We start from the raw sequence: 20000 nt of genomic DNA on the forward strand, positions 1-20000 counted from the left end.
ATAACAGATTATAGATGATAGATTATTGATGATAGATTATAGATTGTAAATCATAGATTATTAATAATAGATTATAGCTGATAGATTATTGATGATAGATTGTAGATTGTAAATCATAGATTATTAATAATAGATTATTGATAACAGATTATTGATGATAGATTGTAGATTGTAAATCATAGATTATTAATAATAGATTATTGATAACAGATTATTGATGATAGATTATTGACGAGATATAGATTGTAGATAATTGATAACAGATTATTGATGATGGATTATTGATGATAGATTATAGATTTTAAATCATATATATATATATTATTGATTATAGATTATTGATTATAGATTGTAGATTTAATGCCGGAGTTTTCTTTCTCTCATCAGTCTGCAGCCCTCCTCGCTGCTTGTCACCGGTTGCCATGGAAACATGCTGTGACATCGTTATGTAACAGTAGGGGGGTGAGCAGGAGGTGGTTACCACGGCAACACTCTGTTTCCTCATTTACCGCTGACAGCCCTCTGAGTGTGTGTGTGTGTGTGTGTATATAATGTGTGTGTGTGTGTATTGTGTGTGTATAATCTGTGTGTATTGTGTGTATAATGTGTGTATTGTGTGTGTATAACGTGTGTATAATCTGTGTATAATCTGTGTATTGTGTGTGTATAATGTGTGTATTGTGTGTGTCCTGCCGTAGACCTGCGCCGCATCACGGCGGGCTTCCTCGGCATGGCGGCGGCCGTCCTGCTGTGTGGCAGCATCGTAGCGTCGGTTGGCTTCTTCTGGGAGGAGAGTCTGACCCAACACGTCTCTGGACTCCTCTTCCTCATGGCAGGTAACACACCTGACTCCTCTTCATCATAACAGGTAACACACCTGACTCCTCTTCCTCATGAAAGGGTAACACAGCTGAGAGATAGAGACTCCTCTTCATCATGACAGGTAACACACCTGACTCCTCTTCATCATAACAGGAAACACACCTGACTCCTCTTCCTCATGACAGGTAACACACCTGAGAGATAGAGACTCCTCTTCATCATGACAGGTAACACACCTGACTCCTCTTCCTCATGGCAGGTAACACACCTGAGAGATAGAGACTCTTCTTCCTCATGACAGGTAACACACCTGACTCCTCTATCTCATGACAGGTAACACACCTGAGAGATAGAGACTCCTCTTCATCATGACAGGTAACACACCTGACTCCTCTTCCTCATGGAAGGTAACACACCTGAGAGATAGAGACTCCTCTTCATCATGACAGGTAACACACCTGACTCCTCTTAATCATGACAGGTAACACACCTGAGAGATAGAGACTCCTCTTCCTCATGACAGGTAACACACCTGACTCCTCTTCATCATGACAGGTAACACACCTGACTCCTCTTCATCATGACAGGTAACACACCTGAGAGATAGAGACTCCTCTTCATCATGACAGGTAACACACCTGAGAGATAGAGACTCCTCTTCCTCATGACACGTAACACACCTGAGAGATAGAGACTCCTCTTCCACATGACAGGTAACACACCTGACTCCTCTTCATCATGACAGGTAACACACCTGAGAGATAGAGACTCCTCTTCCTCATGACAGGTGACACACCTGAGAGATAGAGACTCCTCTTCATCATGACTGGTAACACACCTGACTCCTCTTCATCATGACAGGTAACACACCTGAGAGATAGAGACTCCTCTTCCTCATGACAGGTAACACACCTGACTACTCTTCATCATGACAGGTAACACACCTGACTCCTCTTCATCAGGACAGGTAACACACCTGAGAGATAGAGACTCCTCTTCATCATGACAGGTAACACACATGAGAGATAGAGACTCCTCTTCATCATGACAGGTAACACACCTGAGAGATACAGACTCCTCTTCCTCATGACTGGTAACACACCTGACTCCTCTTCATCATGACAAGTAACACACCTGACTCCTCTTCATCAGGACAGGTAACACACCTGAGAGATAGAGACTCCTCTTCATCATGACAGGTAACACACCTGAGAGATAGAGACTCCTCTTCCTCATGACAGGTAACACACCTGACTCCTCTTCATCATGACAGGTAACACACCTGACTCCTCTTCATCATGACAGGTAACACACCTGAGAGATAGAGACTCCTCTTCATCATGACTGGTAACACACCTGACTCCTCTTCATCATGACAGGTAACACACCTGAGAGATAGAGACTCCTCTTCCTCATGACAGGTAACACACCTGACTCCTCTTCATCAGGACAGGTAACACACCTGAGAGATAGAGACTCCTCTTCATCATGACAGGTAACACACCTGAGAGATAGAGACTCCTCTTCCTCATGACAGGTAACACACCTGACTCCTCTTCATCATGACAGGTAACACACCTGAGAGATAGAGACTCCTCTTCATCATGACTGGTAACACACCTGACTCCTCTTCATCATGACAGGTAACACACCTGAGAGATAGAGACTCCTCTTCCTCATGACAGGTAACACACCTGACTCCTCTTCATCAGGACAGGTAACACACCTGAGAGATAGAGACTCCTCTTCCTCATGACAGGTAACACACCTGAGAGATACAGACTCCTCTTCCTCATGACAGGTAACACACCTGAGAGATACAGACTCCTCTTCATCATGACAGGTAACACACCTGACTCCTCTTCCTCATGACAGGTAACACACCTGACTCCTCTTCATCATGACAGGTAACACACCTGAGAGATAGAGACTCCTCTTCATCATGACAGGTAACACACCTGACTCCTCTTCATCATGACAGGTAACACACCTGAGAGATAGAGACTCCTCTTCCTCATGACAGGTAACACACCTGAGAGATAGAGACTCCTCTTCATCATGACAGGTAACACACCTGACTCCTCTTCCTCATGACAGGTAACACACCTGACTCCTCTTCATCATGACAGGTAACACACCTGAGAGATAGAGACTCCTCTTCATCATGACAGGTAACACACCTGACTCCTCTTCATCTTGACAGGTAACACAGGTGGGGTCATGTGATGGTACCCCTCTGGTCTGTGGACCAGGTCCACCTCCAGGGTTCTACTGACCGTGTCCTCTTCCTGTGTTCTTCAGGGATCTTCTGCACCATCTCTCTGTGTACATATGCGGCCAGCGTGACCTACGACCTCTCCAGAAACCCCCCCTTCATATACGGTCTGCCTGCCGACGTGGATCACGGTTACGGCTGGTCCATCTGCTGTGCCTGGGCCAGTCTGGGTCTCACCGTGGCCGCCGGCTGCCTCGGTACCACCTTCCCCTTCCTGAGCCGGGCCGGAGCTCTGCGCTCCAAAACCGCCCGCGAGTCGTCCGTCTGAGCCGCCGCCGTCTGTCCATCAGAGGAGGAGGAACAGGACGGGTTAATGACAGAAACTGATGTTGATCCGGTCTGTTGGACCGGGCTTCACCTGGGTCATGAGACCCGGGTTCTGGATAGACTGGAGGCGGGGCGTCGGACCTCCACGTGGAGCTGCACGAGTTCAACACCTGTTTCACACCTTTAAACCGAAGCAAAGTGTTTGTGTTTGAACCACAGCGCCGCCTGCTGGCTGTTTGTGATGTGGACATTAATGTAACCCACACACACACACACACACACACACACACACACACATCTTGTTGTCTCTGCTCACCTGTCCAGGTGCTCCAGTGCGCTGTGACATCACTGGTGTGTTTGGTTACAGGTGACACTGACAGAAGCAGGGGGGACAGGAAACTGCAGGAGCTAAGATGCTAACAGGCTAACAGTCAACAGTCAGTAACCAATCAGCATCCTTCTCTGTCACTGCAGCCAATCAGCATCCTTCTCTGTCACTGCAGCCAATCAGCATCCTTTCTCTCTGCTGTTTATTGTCTCACCTGCAGCCATAAAACCAGAACATGAACCAACACATGAACATCAGCTCAGAGGTTCTTCATCAGAACCGCTCAGTGGTTCTTCATCAGAACCGCTCAGTGGTTCTTCATCAGAACAGCTCAGTGGTTCTTCATCAGAACAGCTCAGTGGTTCTTCATCAGAACAGCTCAGTGGTTCTTCCTCAGAACAGCTCAGAGGTTCTTCATCAGAACAGCTCAGAGGTTCTTCATCAGAACCGCTCAGAGGTTCTTCATCAGAACAGCTCAGAGGTTCTTCATCAGAACCGCTCAGAGGTTCTTCATCAGAACCGTCCTCCTACAAAGAGACAGACTAAAGTAAAACTACATTATTTCTATTCTATCTTCATATTGAAAGTCTCTGCTGAAACGTCTTGTTGAACAATAATAAGAAACGTAGAAGAAGGTCGGAACGTTGCAGCTCCCTCAAAGTGCAGTTTATTTCTTCATCTTCGTACGAAGACGTGCTGGTAAATGTCCCTCTGAGGGAGCTGCTACATACTGGTCCAGCACCGGCCTGCTACATACTGGTCCAGCACCGGCCTGCTACATACTGGTCCAGCACCGACCTGCTACATACTGGTGTGTTGTCGTCCAGGTGGAAACAGCAGCGATGAACAGGTTGAGATAACAAACAGGAAAAAAAGATGTGAAGAATTATCATAAATCAGGAGAAATAGAGGAGAAATGTGACCCCGGGAGGAAGCCGGGAGGAAACCGGGAGCGGGTTGGCAGGAGTGTGTTGAGACGTTGATGATGTTCTGTTGAAGAGTCCACTGAGCAGATATTCAGGTTCACACACACTCAGATGTATATAGAAGCTGTTTTTTACCTGCTGAGAGAACAGACGAATGAACCGGAGGAGCTGTTGTTTGTTTAACGGCCTGCGAGCTGAGCCACCGACTCCGACCCGGAGTTCAACCATCGAGTTGAATGAGGAACATCACGTATGTCTGGAGAACATGTGGAACATCCCAGAATCCCTTTACTCATCAAAAAACACTGGACCGTGTCCACCGGTCCACCGGTCCACCGGTCCACCGGTCCACCGGTCCGAGATCAGAGCCGTCCTGTGGATCGGATCTCTTTCAAGACGTTTTCTCTGCGTCTCGCACCCAGGGCATCCAGGTGTGAGCGGTGACCCGGGTGTGAGCGGTGACCCGGGTGTATGAACTGATGTATTATGTAACTGACTGACTGCTGCTGCTGCTTGGTGCTTTATTATTGATTGAATTTAGGAGTCCAGTCGTCTTCAGCTCAGTCTCAGATACTGCAGCAGGCTGGATGTCACGTATACCCTCTGATACCCTCTAATGTATTTCTGATACACCCTTCTTATACCCTCTAACAGTACAGGCTGGTGGGGGGGGGGGGGGGGTTATGTCTCTCCATCAGGAATTTCTGATCAGATGTCAGCATCTATCTGATACCCCCTGAGACCTTTCATTGCCCCTGATACCCTCCTAAACCCTATCAAATCCTCAGATGCCTTCTAAAACCTCTTTCTGATGCCCTCTTGTACCCCCTGATGCTCCCTGATACCCTATACTTTCTCAAATACCCCCTCTGAGTTTATCTTCTGATACCCCTCCTGTGCCCCATCGTTACCTTCATACACCCCTCCTGTAGCCTATGATACCCCATCATACCCCTACTATATACCCGATACCCCATCATGCCCCTACCATACCCTGATCACCTCCCATACCATCTTAAACCCTCTAATACCCTCTGATATCTGATGATACCTTCATACACCCTTCCTGTAGCCTCTGATACCCCTCAGTAACCCTCCTTAACCTCCGATACCCCATCATACCTGCCTGTACCCTCTTATACTTACTACCTTCTAATACCCCCTAAAACCTCCCAATACCCCATCATACCCGCGTGTACCCTCTAATACTTCTAATACCTCTTAAAACCTCCTGATACCCCATCATACCTCTTCTAAATCCATTCTGATACTTTTCTAAGACTCCCTGTTACCCCATCATGTGTCTCATATACGACTCCTGTACCCTATGACACCCTCTGACACCCTCTTAAACCCCATCATACCCATCCTGTGCCTCTTGAAACACCCTAATATCCTATTTAAACCTCCTGATACCCTCTGATACCCCACTGTACTGCCTGATACCCTGTTAAACTCTCTAATACCCCATCATACTCTTCTTGTTTTATCTGAAACCTTTCTTCTACCCTCCTGGTACCCTGCTGGACCCTCAAAGAGTCTCTTCACACCTCTGTTGGCATCCTGATGTTCAGCTGTAAATAAACAATATAAACATCCTCAGACTGTGTTCAGATATCTGTTTGATATACTATATGTACACATATATATATATATAATAAATATATGTGTATAGTATAAATACTCTTTAGTCCATTCAACAGAAGACAACAGTACGTCACATCGCTGGGCCGGGAGATAACACTGTAACAAGCACCTTGCCGGCTGGCCCGGTACCGGGGCATTATCAATCCACTGGACGAGGGTGGCTTCAGCCTCTGGTGCTCTCACCGTGTGACTGTCCTTTTCCCGTCATATCAGTGAACACGCAGCATCAGCCTCACGTATCCAGCTGGAGAGCAGACGGGCCCGTGAGGCAAAGGATCATGGGAGTAAAGTAAAAAACAAAACATTCAACAAACGTTTAACGTCTCACGTAGTTTTAAATTGCTTCTCCAGATGTTGTCGTGTATGAAAAGACCTGAAATGAGCACTGAGCGGAATACTTGATTACTATAAACGGGTACTGTATAATGTTAAGTGACTGGACGCTACCGTCACCAATGCTAAGATGCTAACGTAGCACCTCGGGGATTGAAGCTGTTATTTTTATACTCCGGGTTCTCAGGTTTCCTCCCAGTCTAAAGACATGCATGTTAGCGTGGGTTTACTCCGGGTTCTCAGGTTTCCTCCCACAGTCCAAAGATATGCAGGTTAGCGTGGGTTTACTCCGGGTTCTCAGGTTTCCTCCCACAGTCCAAAGACATGCAGGTTAGCGTGGGTTTACTCCGGGTTCTCAGGTTTCCTCCCACAGTCCAAAGACATGCAGGTTAGCGTGGGTTTACTCCGGGTTCTCAGGTTTCCTCCCAGTCTAAAGACATGCAGGTTAGCGTGGGTTTACTCCGGGTTCTCAGGTTTCCTCCCACAGTCTAAAGACCTGCAGGTTAGTGTGGGTTTACTCCGGGTTCTCAGATTTCCTCCCACAGTCTAAAGACATGCAGGTTAGTGTGGGTTTACTCCGGGTTCTCAGGTTTCCTCCCACAGTCCAAAGATATGCAGGTTAGCGTGGGTTTACTCTGGGTTCTCAGGTTTCCTCCCACAGTCCAAAGACATGCAGGTTAGCGTGGGTTTACTCCGGGTTCTCAGATTTCCTCCCACAGTCTAAAGACCTGCAGGTTCATTGTTGACTCTAAATGTCCTGTAGGTGTGAATGTGAGTGTCTGGAGACCGCCCCCCCCCCCAGGTTACAGATGATGGATGAAAATAAGAATAATTATAATAATATTAATAATAATTGTGTAATATTATTAAATATTATAATGATGATGATCTGTGTGTCTGTGTGTCTGTGCGTGCGTGTGAGTGTCTGCGCGTGCGTGTGAGTGAGTGTGTTGGCTTGTTGCTGTCACGCACCGTCCCCATCAGCACGCACTCCCACTCAGAAGCCACGCCCATGTACGTCACAGCCTCGCACTGCGCATGCTCAGTCGCTCCTCAGTTCTGACCGGAGTCACAACAACCGACACCGGTTCTCTGAGCGGCCGGTACCTCTCTGAGTGACCGCTGACAGGAGTCCGGAGCCGGGCTGCTGTCTGAGAGAGACCGGGGGACAGAACCGGAGGAGCCGCTGGTCGGTGAGCAGCTACAGACGCCGAACAGCTGATTGCACTGTTCCCACCCAGAACCCGGGAACACCCCGGTCTGTCCGGGTTACGGTTACTCACCAGACTCACCAGACTCACCTGGACTCACCTGGACCAGCAGCAGCTCACCTGCCGGCTCAGAGCTGCTAGCATTAGCTCCAGGCTACATGCTAACAGGCTAACGCAGCAGCTAGCTGTTAGCTGTTAGCATCACAGAGGCTCCCGGTACCGGGACTATGGACCGGTTAACGGTCAGCATGCTGTCATCCCGGTGAACCCAACTACACCCAACAGAGCTGCTAACCGGAGATAACCGGAGCTGCAGAGGATGGTCCCAGTGAGGACAGCTAACCGGGAGGAACGGCCCGCTGGAGGATCCACCAGCCTCTCTACCGGACTCAGGACCAGCCTCTCTACCGGACTCAGGACCAGCCTCTCTACCGGACTCAGGACCAGCCTCTCTACCGGACTCAGGACCAGCCTCTCTACCGGACTCAGGACCAGCCTCTCTACCGGACTCAGGACCAGCCTCTCTACCGGACTCAGGACCAGCCTCTCTACCGGACTCAGGACCAGCCTCTCTACCGGACTCAGGACCAGCCTCTCTACCGGACTCAGGACCAGCCTCTCTACCGGACTCAGGACCAGCCTCCCGGTGAACCGGTGAACCGGCAGAGCTTCGGTCATGCAGGCGGCTCAGCTTCAATACGACTTCTTCAACGAGGAGAATGGACCGAAGTGGAGAGGACTGCTGGTGTCCTCCCTGGAGAAGGTAACACACACACAGACACACACACACACACACAGAGAGACACACAGACACACACACACACACACAGACACACACACACACACAGAGAGACACACAGACACACACACACACAGACACACACACACACACACACAGAGAGACACACAGACACACACACACACACAGAGAGACACACAGACACACACACACACACACAGACACACACACACACACACACACACACAGACACACACACACACACACACACACACACACACACACACAGACACACACACACACACACACACACACACACACAGACACACACACACACACACACACACACACACACACACACACAGACACACACACACACACACACACACACACACACACACAGAGAGACACACACACACACACACACACACACACACACACACAGAGAGACACACAGACACACACACACACACAGAGAGACACACAGACACACACACACACACACACACACACACACACAGAGAGACACACACACACACACACACACAGACACACACACACACACAAAGAGACACACACACACACACACACACACAGAGAGACACACAGACACACACACACACACACACACACACACACACACACACACACACAGAGAGACACACACACACACACACACACACACACACACAGAGAGACACACACACACACACACACACACACACACACACACACAGAGAGACACACAGACACACACACAGAGAGAGACACACACACACACACACACACACACACACACACACACACACACACACACAGAGAGACACACAGACACACAGACACACACACAGAGAGAGACACACACACACACACACACACACACACACACAGAGAGACACACAGACACACAGACACACACACAGAGAGAGACACACACACACACACACACACACACACACACACAGAGAGACACACAGACACACACACAGAGAGAGACACACAGACACACACACAGAGACACACACACACACACACACACACACACACACACACGTGTACCTGTGTTTGTGTGTTGTATAAATTTGTGTGTTTCTCTCTGTGTGTGTGTCTCTGTGTGTGTGTGTGTGTCTCTGTATGTGTGTGTGTGTGTTGTATAAATGTGTGTGTGTGTGTGTGTGTGTGTGTGTTGTATAAATGTGTGTGTGTGTGTGTTGCAGGTGCTGAACCAGGTGCATCCTAACCTGGTGTCCCAGCAGGAGGCGCTGCAGTACATCGAGGAGCTGATCCTGCTGCTGCTCAGCATGCTGTGTCAGGCTCAACCACGCACTGTACAGGATGTGGAGGTAACACACACACACACACACACACACACACACATAAACACACACTTGTTATTCAACGTGTCGGGCTATTAAAGGTTCAGTGTGAAGGGTTTGGTGACGTCTAGTGGTGACGGTTGCAGATTGCAACCAGCTGAGTTCCCCTCTGAGGTAACGTGAGCCGCCGAGGGCAAAACCGTGGTTACGCCGCTAAGCTTGCCGCCGTAGTCGGTGTTACCGATGTTGCACGACAGTCGGGCACACTGATTACATTCCGTCCCCACCGTCGAGTCCAGATGTTTAGACCAGGTCCAGATGTTTAGACCAGGTCAGTCCAGATGTTTAGACCAGGTGAGTCCAGGTGTTTAGACCAGGTGAGTCCAGGTGTTTAGACCAGGTCCAGATGTTTAGACCAGGTGAGTCCAGCTGTCTGTCCTCACCCGTCCTCCCCGTCTTCCTCTCAGGAGCGAGTCCAGAAGAGTTTTCCTCACCCGATCGATAAGTGGGCGATCGCTGACGCTCAGGCCGCCATCGAGAAGAGGAAGAGGAGGAACCCGCTGGCTCTGCCTGTTGACAAGATCCACCCACTGCTGAAGGTACGGCCGTCTTCACCATCGTCATCATCATCATCATCACGTCATCGTACACACATTCACTGTGTTTCCCATAATGCCTTGTGTTGTCAGGAGGTGCTGGGCTATAAGATCGACCACCAGGTGTCGGTCTACATGGTGGCGGTGTTGGAGTACATCTCCGCCGACATCCTGAAGCTGGCGGGAAACTACGTGAGGAACATCCGACACTACGAGATCTCCCAGCAGGACATCACTGTGGCCATGTGTGCTGACAAGGTACGCTGTAACCATGGTGACATGACAGGATATTATGGTCTGTAATAGACATGGACATCCATCAGGACACTGTAACCACGGTGACATGGATCCAATCTGCAGTGTGAACAAGGCCTCTCTGTCTCTCACCTGTCCGTCTCAGGTGCTGATGGACATGTTCCACCAGGACGAGGAGGACATCGGCGGCTTCCCTCTGATGGACGAGGAGCCGTCGGCCAATGAGGAGCAGAGTTATTACGAGCTGGTGAGGAGCTTCATGTCTGACGGGCGACAGTTCCTGAGAACGCTCAACCTGCTCATCAAGGTGTTCAGAGAGCCCTTCACCTCCAGCCTCATGCTCTTCTCCCAGCACGTACGTACTCACTGATCAATACCTGTCTGCTTACCTGATCACCTGACTGATCGGTCTGATTGATCGTGTGTGTGTCTGTCAGGATGTGGACAGCATCTTCAGTCGGATCGTTGATATCCACGAGGTGACGGTGAAGCTGTTGGGTCTGATCGAGGACACGGTGGAGATGACCGACGAAGGCAGTCCTCATCCTCTGGTGGGAAGCTGCTTCGAAGACCTGGCTGAGGTCTGTACCAGTAACTGTACCAGTACCTGTACCTGAACCTGTACCTGAACCTGAACCAGTACCGTACCTGTACCTGAACCTGTACCTGTACCTGAACCTGTACCTGTACCTGAACCTGAACCAGTACCTGTACCTGTACCTGTACCTGAACCTGTACCTGAACCAGTACCTGTACCTGTACCTGTACCTGAACCTGTACCTGAACCTGAACCTGTACCTGAACCTGTACCTGTACCAGTACCTGTACCTGTACCTGAACCAATACCTGTACCTGTACCTGAACCTGAACCTGTACCAGAACCTGTACCCGTACCAGTACCTGTACCTGAACCTGTGTGATTGATTGATCTGATCGATCAGTCAATCTGATGAGTGATTCTCTGTTTCTCTCTGATGTGTGATTGATTGATAGGAGTTGGCCTTTGACCCCTATGAGACGTACGCTCAGGACACCCTGCGCTCCGGTTTCCATGAACACTTCCTGAGTCAAGTGTCCAAACCAGGAGCCGCCTTCCACCTCCAGGTAAACCCCGCCCCAGGTCTCTGACATCATTACCTGTAGGCTCCACCTCCAGGTAATTAATGATGGAGGTGGTGATGATGATGATGATGGTGTGATGATGATGATGATGATGATGATGTGATGATGATGTGATGATGATGATGGTGTGATGATGGTGTGATGATGATGATGGTGTGATGATGATGATGATGATGATGTGATGGTGTGATGATGATGATGATGTGATGATGATGGTGTGATGATGATGATGGTGTGATGATGATGGTGTGATGATGGTGTGATGATGATGATGGTGTGATGATGTGATGATGATGGTGTGATGATGTGATGATGATGATGGTGTGATGATGGTGTGATGATGATGATGATGGTGTGATGATGGTGATGATGATGATGATGATGATGTGATGGTGTGATGATGATGATGATGTGATGATGTGATGATGATGATGTGGTGATGATGATGATGTGATGATGATGATGGTATGATGATGATGGTGATGATGATGGTGTGATGATGATGATGATGGTGTGATGATGATATGGTGATGATGATGGTGTGATGATGATGATGTGATGATGATGATGATGATGATGATGGTGTGATGATGATGTGATGATGATGATGATGATGATGATGATGATGATGATGATGATGGTATGATGGTGATGATGATGATGTGGTGATGATGATGTGATGATGATGATGATGATGGTGATGGTGGTGATGATGATGTGATGGTGATGATGATGATGATGATGATGATGATGGTGTGATGATGATGATGTGATGATGGTGATGATGATGGTGTGATGATGATGATGATGATGTGATGATGATGATGATGATGATGATGTGATGATGATGGTGATGATGATGATGTGATGATGATGGTGATGATGATGATGGTGTGATGATGATGATGATGATGGTGTGATGATGATGATGGTGATGATGATGTGATGGTGATGATGGTGATGGTGATGGTGATGGTGATGATGATGATGATGTGATGATGGTGATGATGATGATGTGATGATGATGTGATGATGATGATGGTGATGGTGATTGTGATGATGATGATGATGGTGATGTGATGATGATGGTGATGGTGATGATGGTGATGATGTAAGGGATTTACAAATGGAACAGGTTTGGTTATTAGCTAATTTAATAAATAATATTCATAGAATTATTATTATTAATAAGAATTATTAATCAACATTAATAATGAACGGGGCACCACCCTGGAATCAGGGACCAATAACCAAAACGTTAATCCAGTCTCATAAGGGGATATACTCCCTCCAAAGGCCAGTATTTTAACACTACTTTACACTTAGGAGGTGAATAGCGAAGGGTGAATCCGAGCACTAACTCTCATAACCAGCTGTTATTACAATATGAATGCACAATAAACACAGACAACTGCTATTTAAAATAAGACCATTTATTTACATACAGTGATCTTAATCAACAATAAACACTCTAACAACATTAATCTAAATCAATATTTATCACAGCAGTAATTACTAATTAACAACACTTTTAATAAACAAATGGATGTCCTACAATGCAGCTCTAAGCACTAAACTAGAATTAAACAAAACACAAAAGCAAAAGAAAATGTGTGTGCGGGAGAGAGAGAGATGTGTGTGTAAGAGAGAGAGATGTGTGTGTGAATGCAAATGTGTATGTGTTGAGGTGTGAAGGAAGAGTGTCTATGTGTGTGTGTGGTGTAGGAGGAGCAAAGGACGCCCTAAGTGGACGTCACCACGTAAGTGGCTACGTCACGTGAGGGAGGAGTTGCTCGAACGTTACAGATCACGCACGAACGGGGGTGTGACCCCCACGTGTCCTGTAAGGTAATGGGGTGAGCCTATGTGAGGAGGCGTGTCTATGTGTGTGTGAGTGTAGGAGGAGCAAGAGGGGACGCTCACGGTGGCGTCACCACGTAAGCGGTTACGTCACGCGAGGGAGGGGGTTGCTCGAACGTTACAGACCACGCCCAAACGGGATGTGAAAGTCCCGCGTGATCAGTAAGGTGGGAACGTGAGGAGGCGTATCTACGTGTGTGCGTGTGTGGGAGGAGCAAGGGAAACCCCGAGGCGGCGTCACCACGGAAGTGGTTACGTCACGAGGGAGGAGGTGCTCTGGTGGCGGAAGCGCCACGGAAATTACCGACTGCGCACGAACGGGACGGGGATCCCGCGTGTCGGCAAAGTGTTTGTTTGTGTGTGGTAGAAGTGGAGGAAAGAAAGGCGGGGAGCGCCTGAAAACAGTATCACAGTCAAAACAGTAAACACCGCAGCAGCAGGGATCCTAACTGCCGCGCGAGAGATGTACTAGCTGGGTTATTATTACTCAGATGCTCGTTAGTCAGCCGTGCACTGGTCTGTTCATAATAAACTACAGCTACAGATCTTCACGTTTGGCAGGAGCTAACACAAGGAGCACACAGTAATCAGACAGTCAGCAACAGTAAACAAAGCAACATAAACAAGCAAAGCAAGTTAAATAAACAAACCAACAGACGGACTCGGCGGTCCGTACGTTCAGGATAAATCAACAATAGTTATTAACTTATTGGAATATACAGTCTCACTAGTCTCTGCCCAGACACAAGCCTCTTACTTGAATCGCTTCTTCGGAGCGATAGTGGAGTAGATCGTCGTTAGTTGGTCCGGCGGCGTCGCGCTGGCTCGGACAATAACGGGCCGTTATGATGCTCGTCAGCGGGGGAAGAACGGCAGGGCTGGCTCTCCGTGTGGCAGCGGATGGAAGCAGCTGATGTGAAGACGGCGGGGCGATCGTCTCTTCCTTGGTGAAGGACGCGGATCCGGGTCTTCCTTCTATAGGTATGGTGGTCTGGACGTCTGATGAACGGCGGGCTGGACCTCCGTGTGGCAGCGGAGGGGAAAGCAGCCAGAAATGAAGGAAAAGGCGGTGCGCTCGTTTCCTTTGATGAAGAACGGTTGTCCTCGGCTTCCTTGGTGAAGCCGGGCTGTAGTCTTCCTTCTGCAGGGATGTGGATCAAAGTCTGATGGACACAACATTATCTTAACTCGTCCAGCGAGGTCAGAAAATGTGGCTCGGTCTTTAGGTGAACGCCGCAGCGTTGGGTACCTCCTATAGCAACGTGAGTCGCAGTGGAAAGGGCATGAGATTCAGGTGAGCGTGCCTACATCTCCTGTGAGAATAGTGGGCGTTTCACCGGAAAGACCCCACATTTCCTGTTAGCCTCATCCAATGGGGGTCCTTGTTTGGGTTCAAAATGAAATTTCACATGTAGATGCGACATTTTAAAAGCTGGGCCGTTAGGTCCCCTGCTGTGATCAGGTCTCTGGTTTCCCATGTAGGCCAAGGCTCTTTGTCTCGTGAGGTCCCTACAGTCCCCCTTTGTTCTGAAGAGTGGGACGCAGGTCCCGGTCTTTAGAGCATGAATGGGCCGAACAGTCCATGTAGGTGATGGTAACCTGAGGGTTACAGTCCATATTCCTGAGTGGGAAAGGGTTGGAGTAGTCCATGCCGTTCAGCGCATGACGTTTTACAGAGGCTCTAGTATCTGGGCAGATGACTTATCTATAGCTTATTGCATTGTTTTACATTTATACATCATTCAACCTGAGGGAAACACCAATTTTATCACATTCTTTGCTGCTCAGAGAGGGAGGAAAGAATTAGGGTTAGGGTTAACCAACTTACTCCTTGAGAGGGGTGGAGCCAGTTAGAGGTGTGGTTGATGGCTGATGTATGACGCTTGGTGACACAAACAGAAGTTAATCTAGTTTGGCCTGTAGTGTCTGGATGTACTTGTACATGCTGTGTGCAGCGATGGCCGTGATGATCCAACCACCAAGCAAAAGCACCAGGGCTATCCAATTCATCGGATGATCTTGATAGGACGATAACCCATTCATATGTGACGAAAATGTGGTGGTAAGTCCAGTCGGTTTGAGACTGAACTGAACCAATTTAGTCCCTTCAGCCAGAAGCTGCTGTTGAAGGGTGTCGCCTATTGTGAGGTCGTGACCTCTGAACGCGTCCATGATCTCAATCTCCACGTCATGTCTGTCGGGGTTGAGATGATGGAGGACAATGTCATCGATGTATATTGTAGCTCTCAATGGAATTGTTAAAAAACACTGTCTGGTTAGGTAGTGTTAGTTTAGTGGCTGTATCATGGCGGTCATGACACAATAGGGCTTCGGTGGCCGATGTACTCACAAGCCAGCGATTGCCAGCCCGTTCCACCCGTGTCTCCGTGGTCTCATCCCTGATGGTCATACTACCGTGGCGCTTTTGTCCGGGAGTGTCACTCTCCGGCCGCGGAGGTAGCTTGTTACATCTTGAACAAAGGGGTTGCTCGGGCAAACCCAGTGTATGTCCTTTGTTTGGCACACATGTTCAGGTTGGGAATGAGGTAGAGAGACGGGTCGTCATCGTGGTAGGCAATGGTTGGTGGTGTTCTAAGGTGTACATGGGTGTGTTCTCTTCCTCTGAGAGTGGGGACTGCCCCCCCCCCTTTCGGGTGTGGAGGCTGCCCTCTCTCCTGGAAGTGCAAAAGGCTTAAGGTTATCTGGTCCGTGTGGATCCAGAAGGAAAGATCAGAACCTGGATCAGGTTCTGGAAAAGGCATGAGCATCGGTGGGGGTCCTCTGGACTCCTGGATGACGGCGGCTTGTCCGTCTGACCGATGAGCATGGGCTCTGCATCATGAGTGCAGATGCAAATGGGATGCACGAGAGTCATCCCCGGAAGAGTGATGGAACCCAAGTGTTGGAACACGTAAGGTTTAGTTCAAAACCGGAGTCAAGCGGATCAAGGGTGCTGATACAGCTCCTTATGAATACTGAGGTGTATATGTGTGTGGCATTATCCTTGCGGACGAGGTTGCCAAGGAGGTCAAGAATGGAGGTTGCGGTACGTTCGGTGTGGTGGTCCCAGGGAGCAACGTGGGCTCCTTTGGTTCCCTTCTCCAGCTTACGACGTAAACTTTGGTGGTAGAAGAGAATGGGATCCGGCCATGTCATACTGGTGGGGGGCTGTCGTCGGACTTCTTTGGAGTGTCCGGCAGCGCTGGTTGTTGACTGGCTGTCCCAAACTGTCTCATCGCTTCCTTGAAACACTTTCGAATCATGTTTTCCATTTCTTGCCAACCCTCCCCTCTGGGGGGGTTTGGGACTGCATCATTATACTTACCTCTTTGCTTGGGGTTTTGGTCGTACTGAAACCTCTTCGGTTGGAAGGTATCAGGTTGCCATGGCCTGGCCTGATTGTGGAAGTAGCCTTGGTTACCATGCTGTAGAGGTGGTTGGCTACCATACTGGCGAGGTGGTTGGCATCCCTGGTAAGTCACCCTGGCATTTTCCCAAGCACGAGGCATTTCGTTGCCTTCGAGTGCCAGGTCATTGCTCTCAGAGGACTGAATCCCCAGGACACGGGCGGCGTCGTCTTCTTGCCACTTAACAGGGCGTGTCTGTGTCTCCCAGGCCATCTGCGCATACCTCCTGATCTCATGCATGCTGAGGTTGTTTGACCTGCTGGACATCGTGACATCATAACGCACACTTTCGTGGAGGTTGTGCAGGAACAGGGACTTGAAAGTTTGTTCTTCCTCCAGACCCGGGGCGCTACGTCCCTGAAAGTAAGCGGCTCTCAGGCGTCTGTAATAGTCTCTCGGGGACTCATGCTTTTTATGCATTACTGCGAAAGCGCCGAGAGTGGCAGAAGCTGGATCCGTATATGGAGAATACTCCTCTCGTAGGGCATTACAGAGGGCTGAATAGCGGTCTCTGATTTGTGGTGCCAAGGATTCCATGAAGACATGAACGCTTCTAGCCGTAGTCTTCCACACAAGCTTTAGCTCCTCACGTGACGAAGCGTGAGGTAGATCAAGAAGGCAGCGCTCGATCTCCCTGAGGTAGTCGTCGATGTTGGACTCTCGACTACTGGGATCAAAGCGCTCAATGTCCTTTGCCAGGGACTCAAGCTGATGGGTACGCAGGCCATGACTTCGGGGCGGGTAACCACGGTCCGAGTCATCTGAAGACCCGTAGTCGCTTGGGTCACCAAAGCGGGAAGGACGATGGCTCCTCCTTCGTGTAGGGGGCGGAGTCCGGTTGGGGTTAGGTCGCGAGCTACGTGACGTTGAGCGATCGTCCGCGTATGAGGATCTAAAACCACTCGCTTCTCGTGAGTAACTTACCCCTGTCCGGAATGGAGGTGGAGATAGGTCAAACCGCAAAGTAGCACGGCTCTGGATGGATTGGGGTACACTTCTGGAGGGCAGTGAACCTGTGTCCATCGGGCGGGCCGCCTACTTGGGCACGGTGACCATCACGAGTGATGGGGTTAGATGGGGTCCAGCCAAGGGTTTGGTTGGATGGATTAACAGCAGAAACGTTCTCCGTATCTGAGTCAGGTGATTCTAAGGAGAACAGGTTAGCAGCGGTACTTACCTGTCTGGCTTGTGCCTCCTTCACTCTGGCCTCTGCTTCCTGCGTGGCCGCCTGAAGCTGCGCATACGCGGCGTCAGTCTCCTCCAGCAGCCGAGCACGATCTTCCTGTGTTCGGGAGACCTCGAAACGGTAATCCCGAACCTCCCTTTGTAGGTTGGAATTACCGCGCTCTGCAGCCTGGAGCTGCGCCTGGTGCTCGGCAGCTTGCAGCTGCGCTTTGCGGTCATACAACAAGACTAATTGACCAAGCACCTCCGGGACTGTGCGCTGTGGCTTCCCGGTCGGCTGGTTGATAAACTCAACCAGCTCTATTATCTTACTTTCTACAGTGCTAGCACTGTAGCTATTAAGATAATCTTTCTCCTCGAGGGAGAGCTTGAGGAGGCCAGCGACCGCATCCTGCAGGCATGGATCGCTGGACTCATGGGGAGTCTCGGCTCCTGACTCACGGGTGTCGTCACTACTCATTTGGCTGAGCTAGTAAACTATAACCCTGAGATATAAAGTTGATACTATGTTGCTGAAAGAAAAAATGCACAGGTAAGAGGATTCGACCTGTGGATTACAAAACTGTGTTAGATTTGTTAAAGCTATCAGGCTCAAGTGTTACTCAAATCCTTTGGATGTTAATGAGTCACTTTAGCACCTTTAGTCAGTAACAGCTTATGTTAATGGCTTAGGGATTCCACAAAAAAACAAATAAGACAAAACGAACCACTAATACACACTTAATCAGTCCACACTGATTATATGCTTGACAAATCCTGAAAAGAAAATTAATTTTCAAAAATCAAATTTTTTTGAAAAATTCAAAATTTTGAAAAATTAATAAATCAAAAGTGACTATTCTGGATTATTGTACATGAATATTGCAATAACTGGTATCAGAGAGCCTCACACGGGGCACCATTTGTAAGGGATTTACAAATGGAACAGGTTTGGTTATTAGCTAATTTAATAAATAATATTCATAGAATTATTATTATTAATAAGAATTATTAATCAACATTAATAATGAACGGGGCACCACCCTGGAATCAGGGACCAATAACCAAACGTTAATCCAGTCTCATAAGGGGATATATTCCCTCCAAAGGCCAGTATTTTAACACTACTTTACACTTAGGAGGTGAATAGCGAAGGGTGAATCCGAGCACTAACTCTCATAACCAGCTGTTATTACAATATGAATGCACAATAAACACAGACAACTGCTATTTAAAATAAGACCATTTATTTACATACAGTGATCTTAATCAACAATAAACACTCTAACAACATTAATCTAAATCAATATTTATCACAGCAGTAATTACTAATTAACAACACTTTTAATAAACAAATGGATGTCCTACAATGCAGCTCTAAGCACTAAACTAGAATTAAACAAAACACAAAAGCAAAAGAAAATGTGTGTGCGGGAGAGAGAGAGATGTGTGTGTAAGAGAGAGAGATGTGTGTGTGAATGCAAATGTGTATGTGTTGAGGTGTGAAAGAGGAGTGTCTATATGTGTGTGTGTGGTGTGGGAAGAGCAAACCCCCCCCCCTTTTACGTGACGTAACCGCTTACGTGGTGACGTCCACTGAGGGCGTCCTTTGCTCTTCCCACACCACACACACATATAGACACTCCTCTTTCACACCTCAACACATACACATTTGCATTCACACACACATCTCTCTCTCTTACACACACATCTCTCTCTCTCCCGCACACAC

At 48.5% G+C, this 20000-nt stretch overlaps 2 protein-coding genes and 2 long non-coding RNA genes across 8 annotated transcripts in view; 3 read left to right on the forward strand and 1 right to left on the reverse strand.

The window, feature by feature from the left end:
• tmem178 (transmembrane protein 178) overlaps positions 1-6220 on the forward strand; it is a 14074-nt gene extending 7854 nt beyond the window's left edge. The window contains exons 3-5 of one of the 2 annotated variants that reach the window (XR_005206005.1): positions 699-836; positions 3124-3957; positions 4102-6220. Coding sequence is in view for 1 of the 2 variants with exons in the window: in XM_037763256.1 (XP_037619184.1) it covers positions 699-836; positions 3124-3365 (380 nt within the window). In the remaining variant the exon portion in view is untranslated. Of the gene's footprint in view, positions 1-698; positions 837-3123 lie in introns of both variants that reach the window. The other variant, XM_037763256.1, reaches the window with a different exon arrangement.
• LOC119484450 lies at positions 856-2031 on the forward strand. Its single transcript, XR_005206006.1, has 4 exons — positions 856-1049; positions 1082-1271; positions 1346-1757; positions 1980-2031. It is a non-coding gene; the product is annotated as an uncharacterized LOC119484450 (long non-coding RNA).
• On the reverse strand, positions 1479-2952 carry LOC119484451. Of its 2 annotated transcripts, none has more exons than XR_005206008.1 (4): positions 2929-2952; positions 1957-2030; positions 1619-1734; positions 1479-1576 (listed from the first exon to the last, which is right to left on the reverse strand). It is a non-coding gene; the product is annotated as an uncharacterized LOC119484451 (long non-coding RNA). The 2 variants fall into 2 exon arrangements; XR_005206007.1 differs by having other exon boundaries at positions 2897-2929.
• Positions 6221-8127: 1907 nt separating the features above from the next.
• The window catches only part of LOC119484448 (son of sevenless homolog 1-like), a 36964-nt gene continuing 25091 nt past the window's right edge, over positions 8128-20000 (forward strand). For all 3 annotated transcript variants that reach the window (XR_005206004.1, XM_037763254.1, XM_037763255.1), the window contains exons 1-7: positions 8128-8572; positions 9766-9891; positions 10332-10463; positions 10554-10718; positions 10861-11070; positions 11153-11296; positions 11709-11819. Coding sequence is in view for 2 of the 3 variants with exons in the window: in XM_037763254.1 (XP_037619182.1) it covers positions 8486-8572; positions 9766-9891; positions 10332-10463; positions 10554-10718; positions 10861-11070; positions 11153-11296; positions 11709-11819 (975 nt within the window). In the remaining variant the exon portion in view is untranslated. The remainder of the gene's footprint in view (positions 8573-9765; positions 9892-10331; positions 10464-10553; positions 10719-10860; positions 11071-11152; positions 11297-11708; positions 11820-20000) is intronic.

This window comes from Sebastes umbrosus, unplaced genomic scaffold (assembly GCF_015220745.1).
Source record: "Sebastes umbrosus isolate fSebUmb1 unplaced genomic scaffold, fSebUmb1.pri scaffold_72_arrow_ctg1, whole genome shotgun sequence".
Classification (NCBI taxonomy): domain Eukaryota; kingdom Metazoa; phylum Chordata; class Actinopteri; order Perciformes; family Sebastidae; genus Sebastes; species Sebastes umbrosus.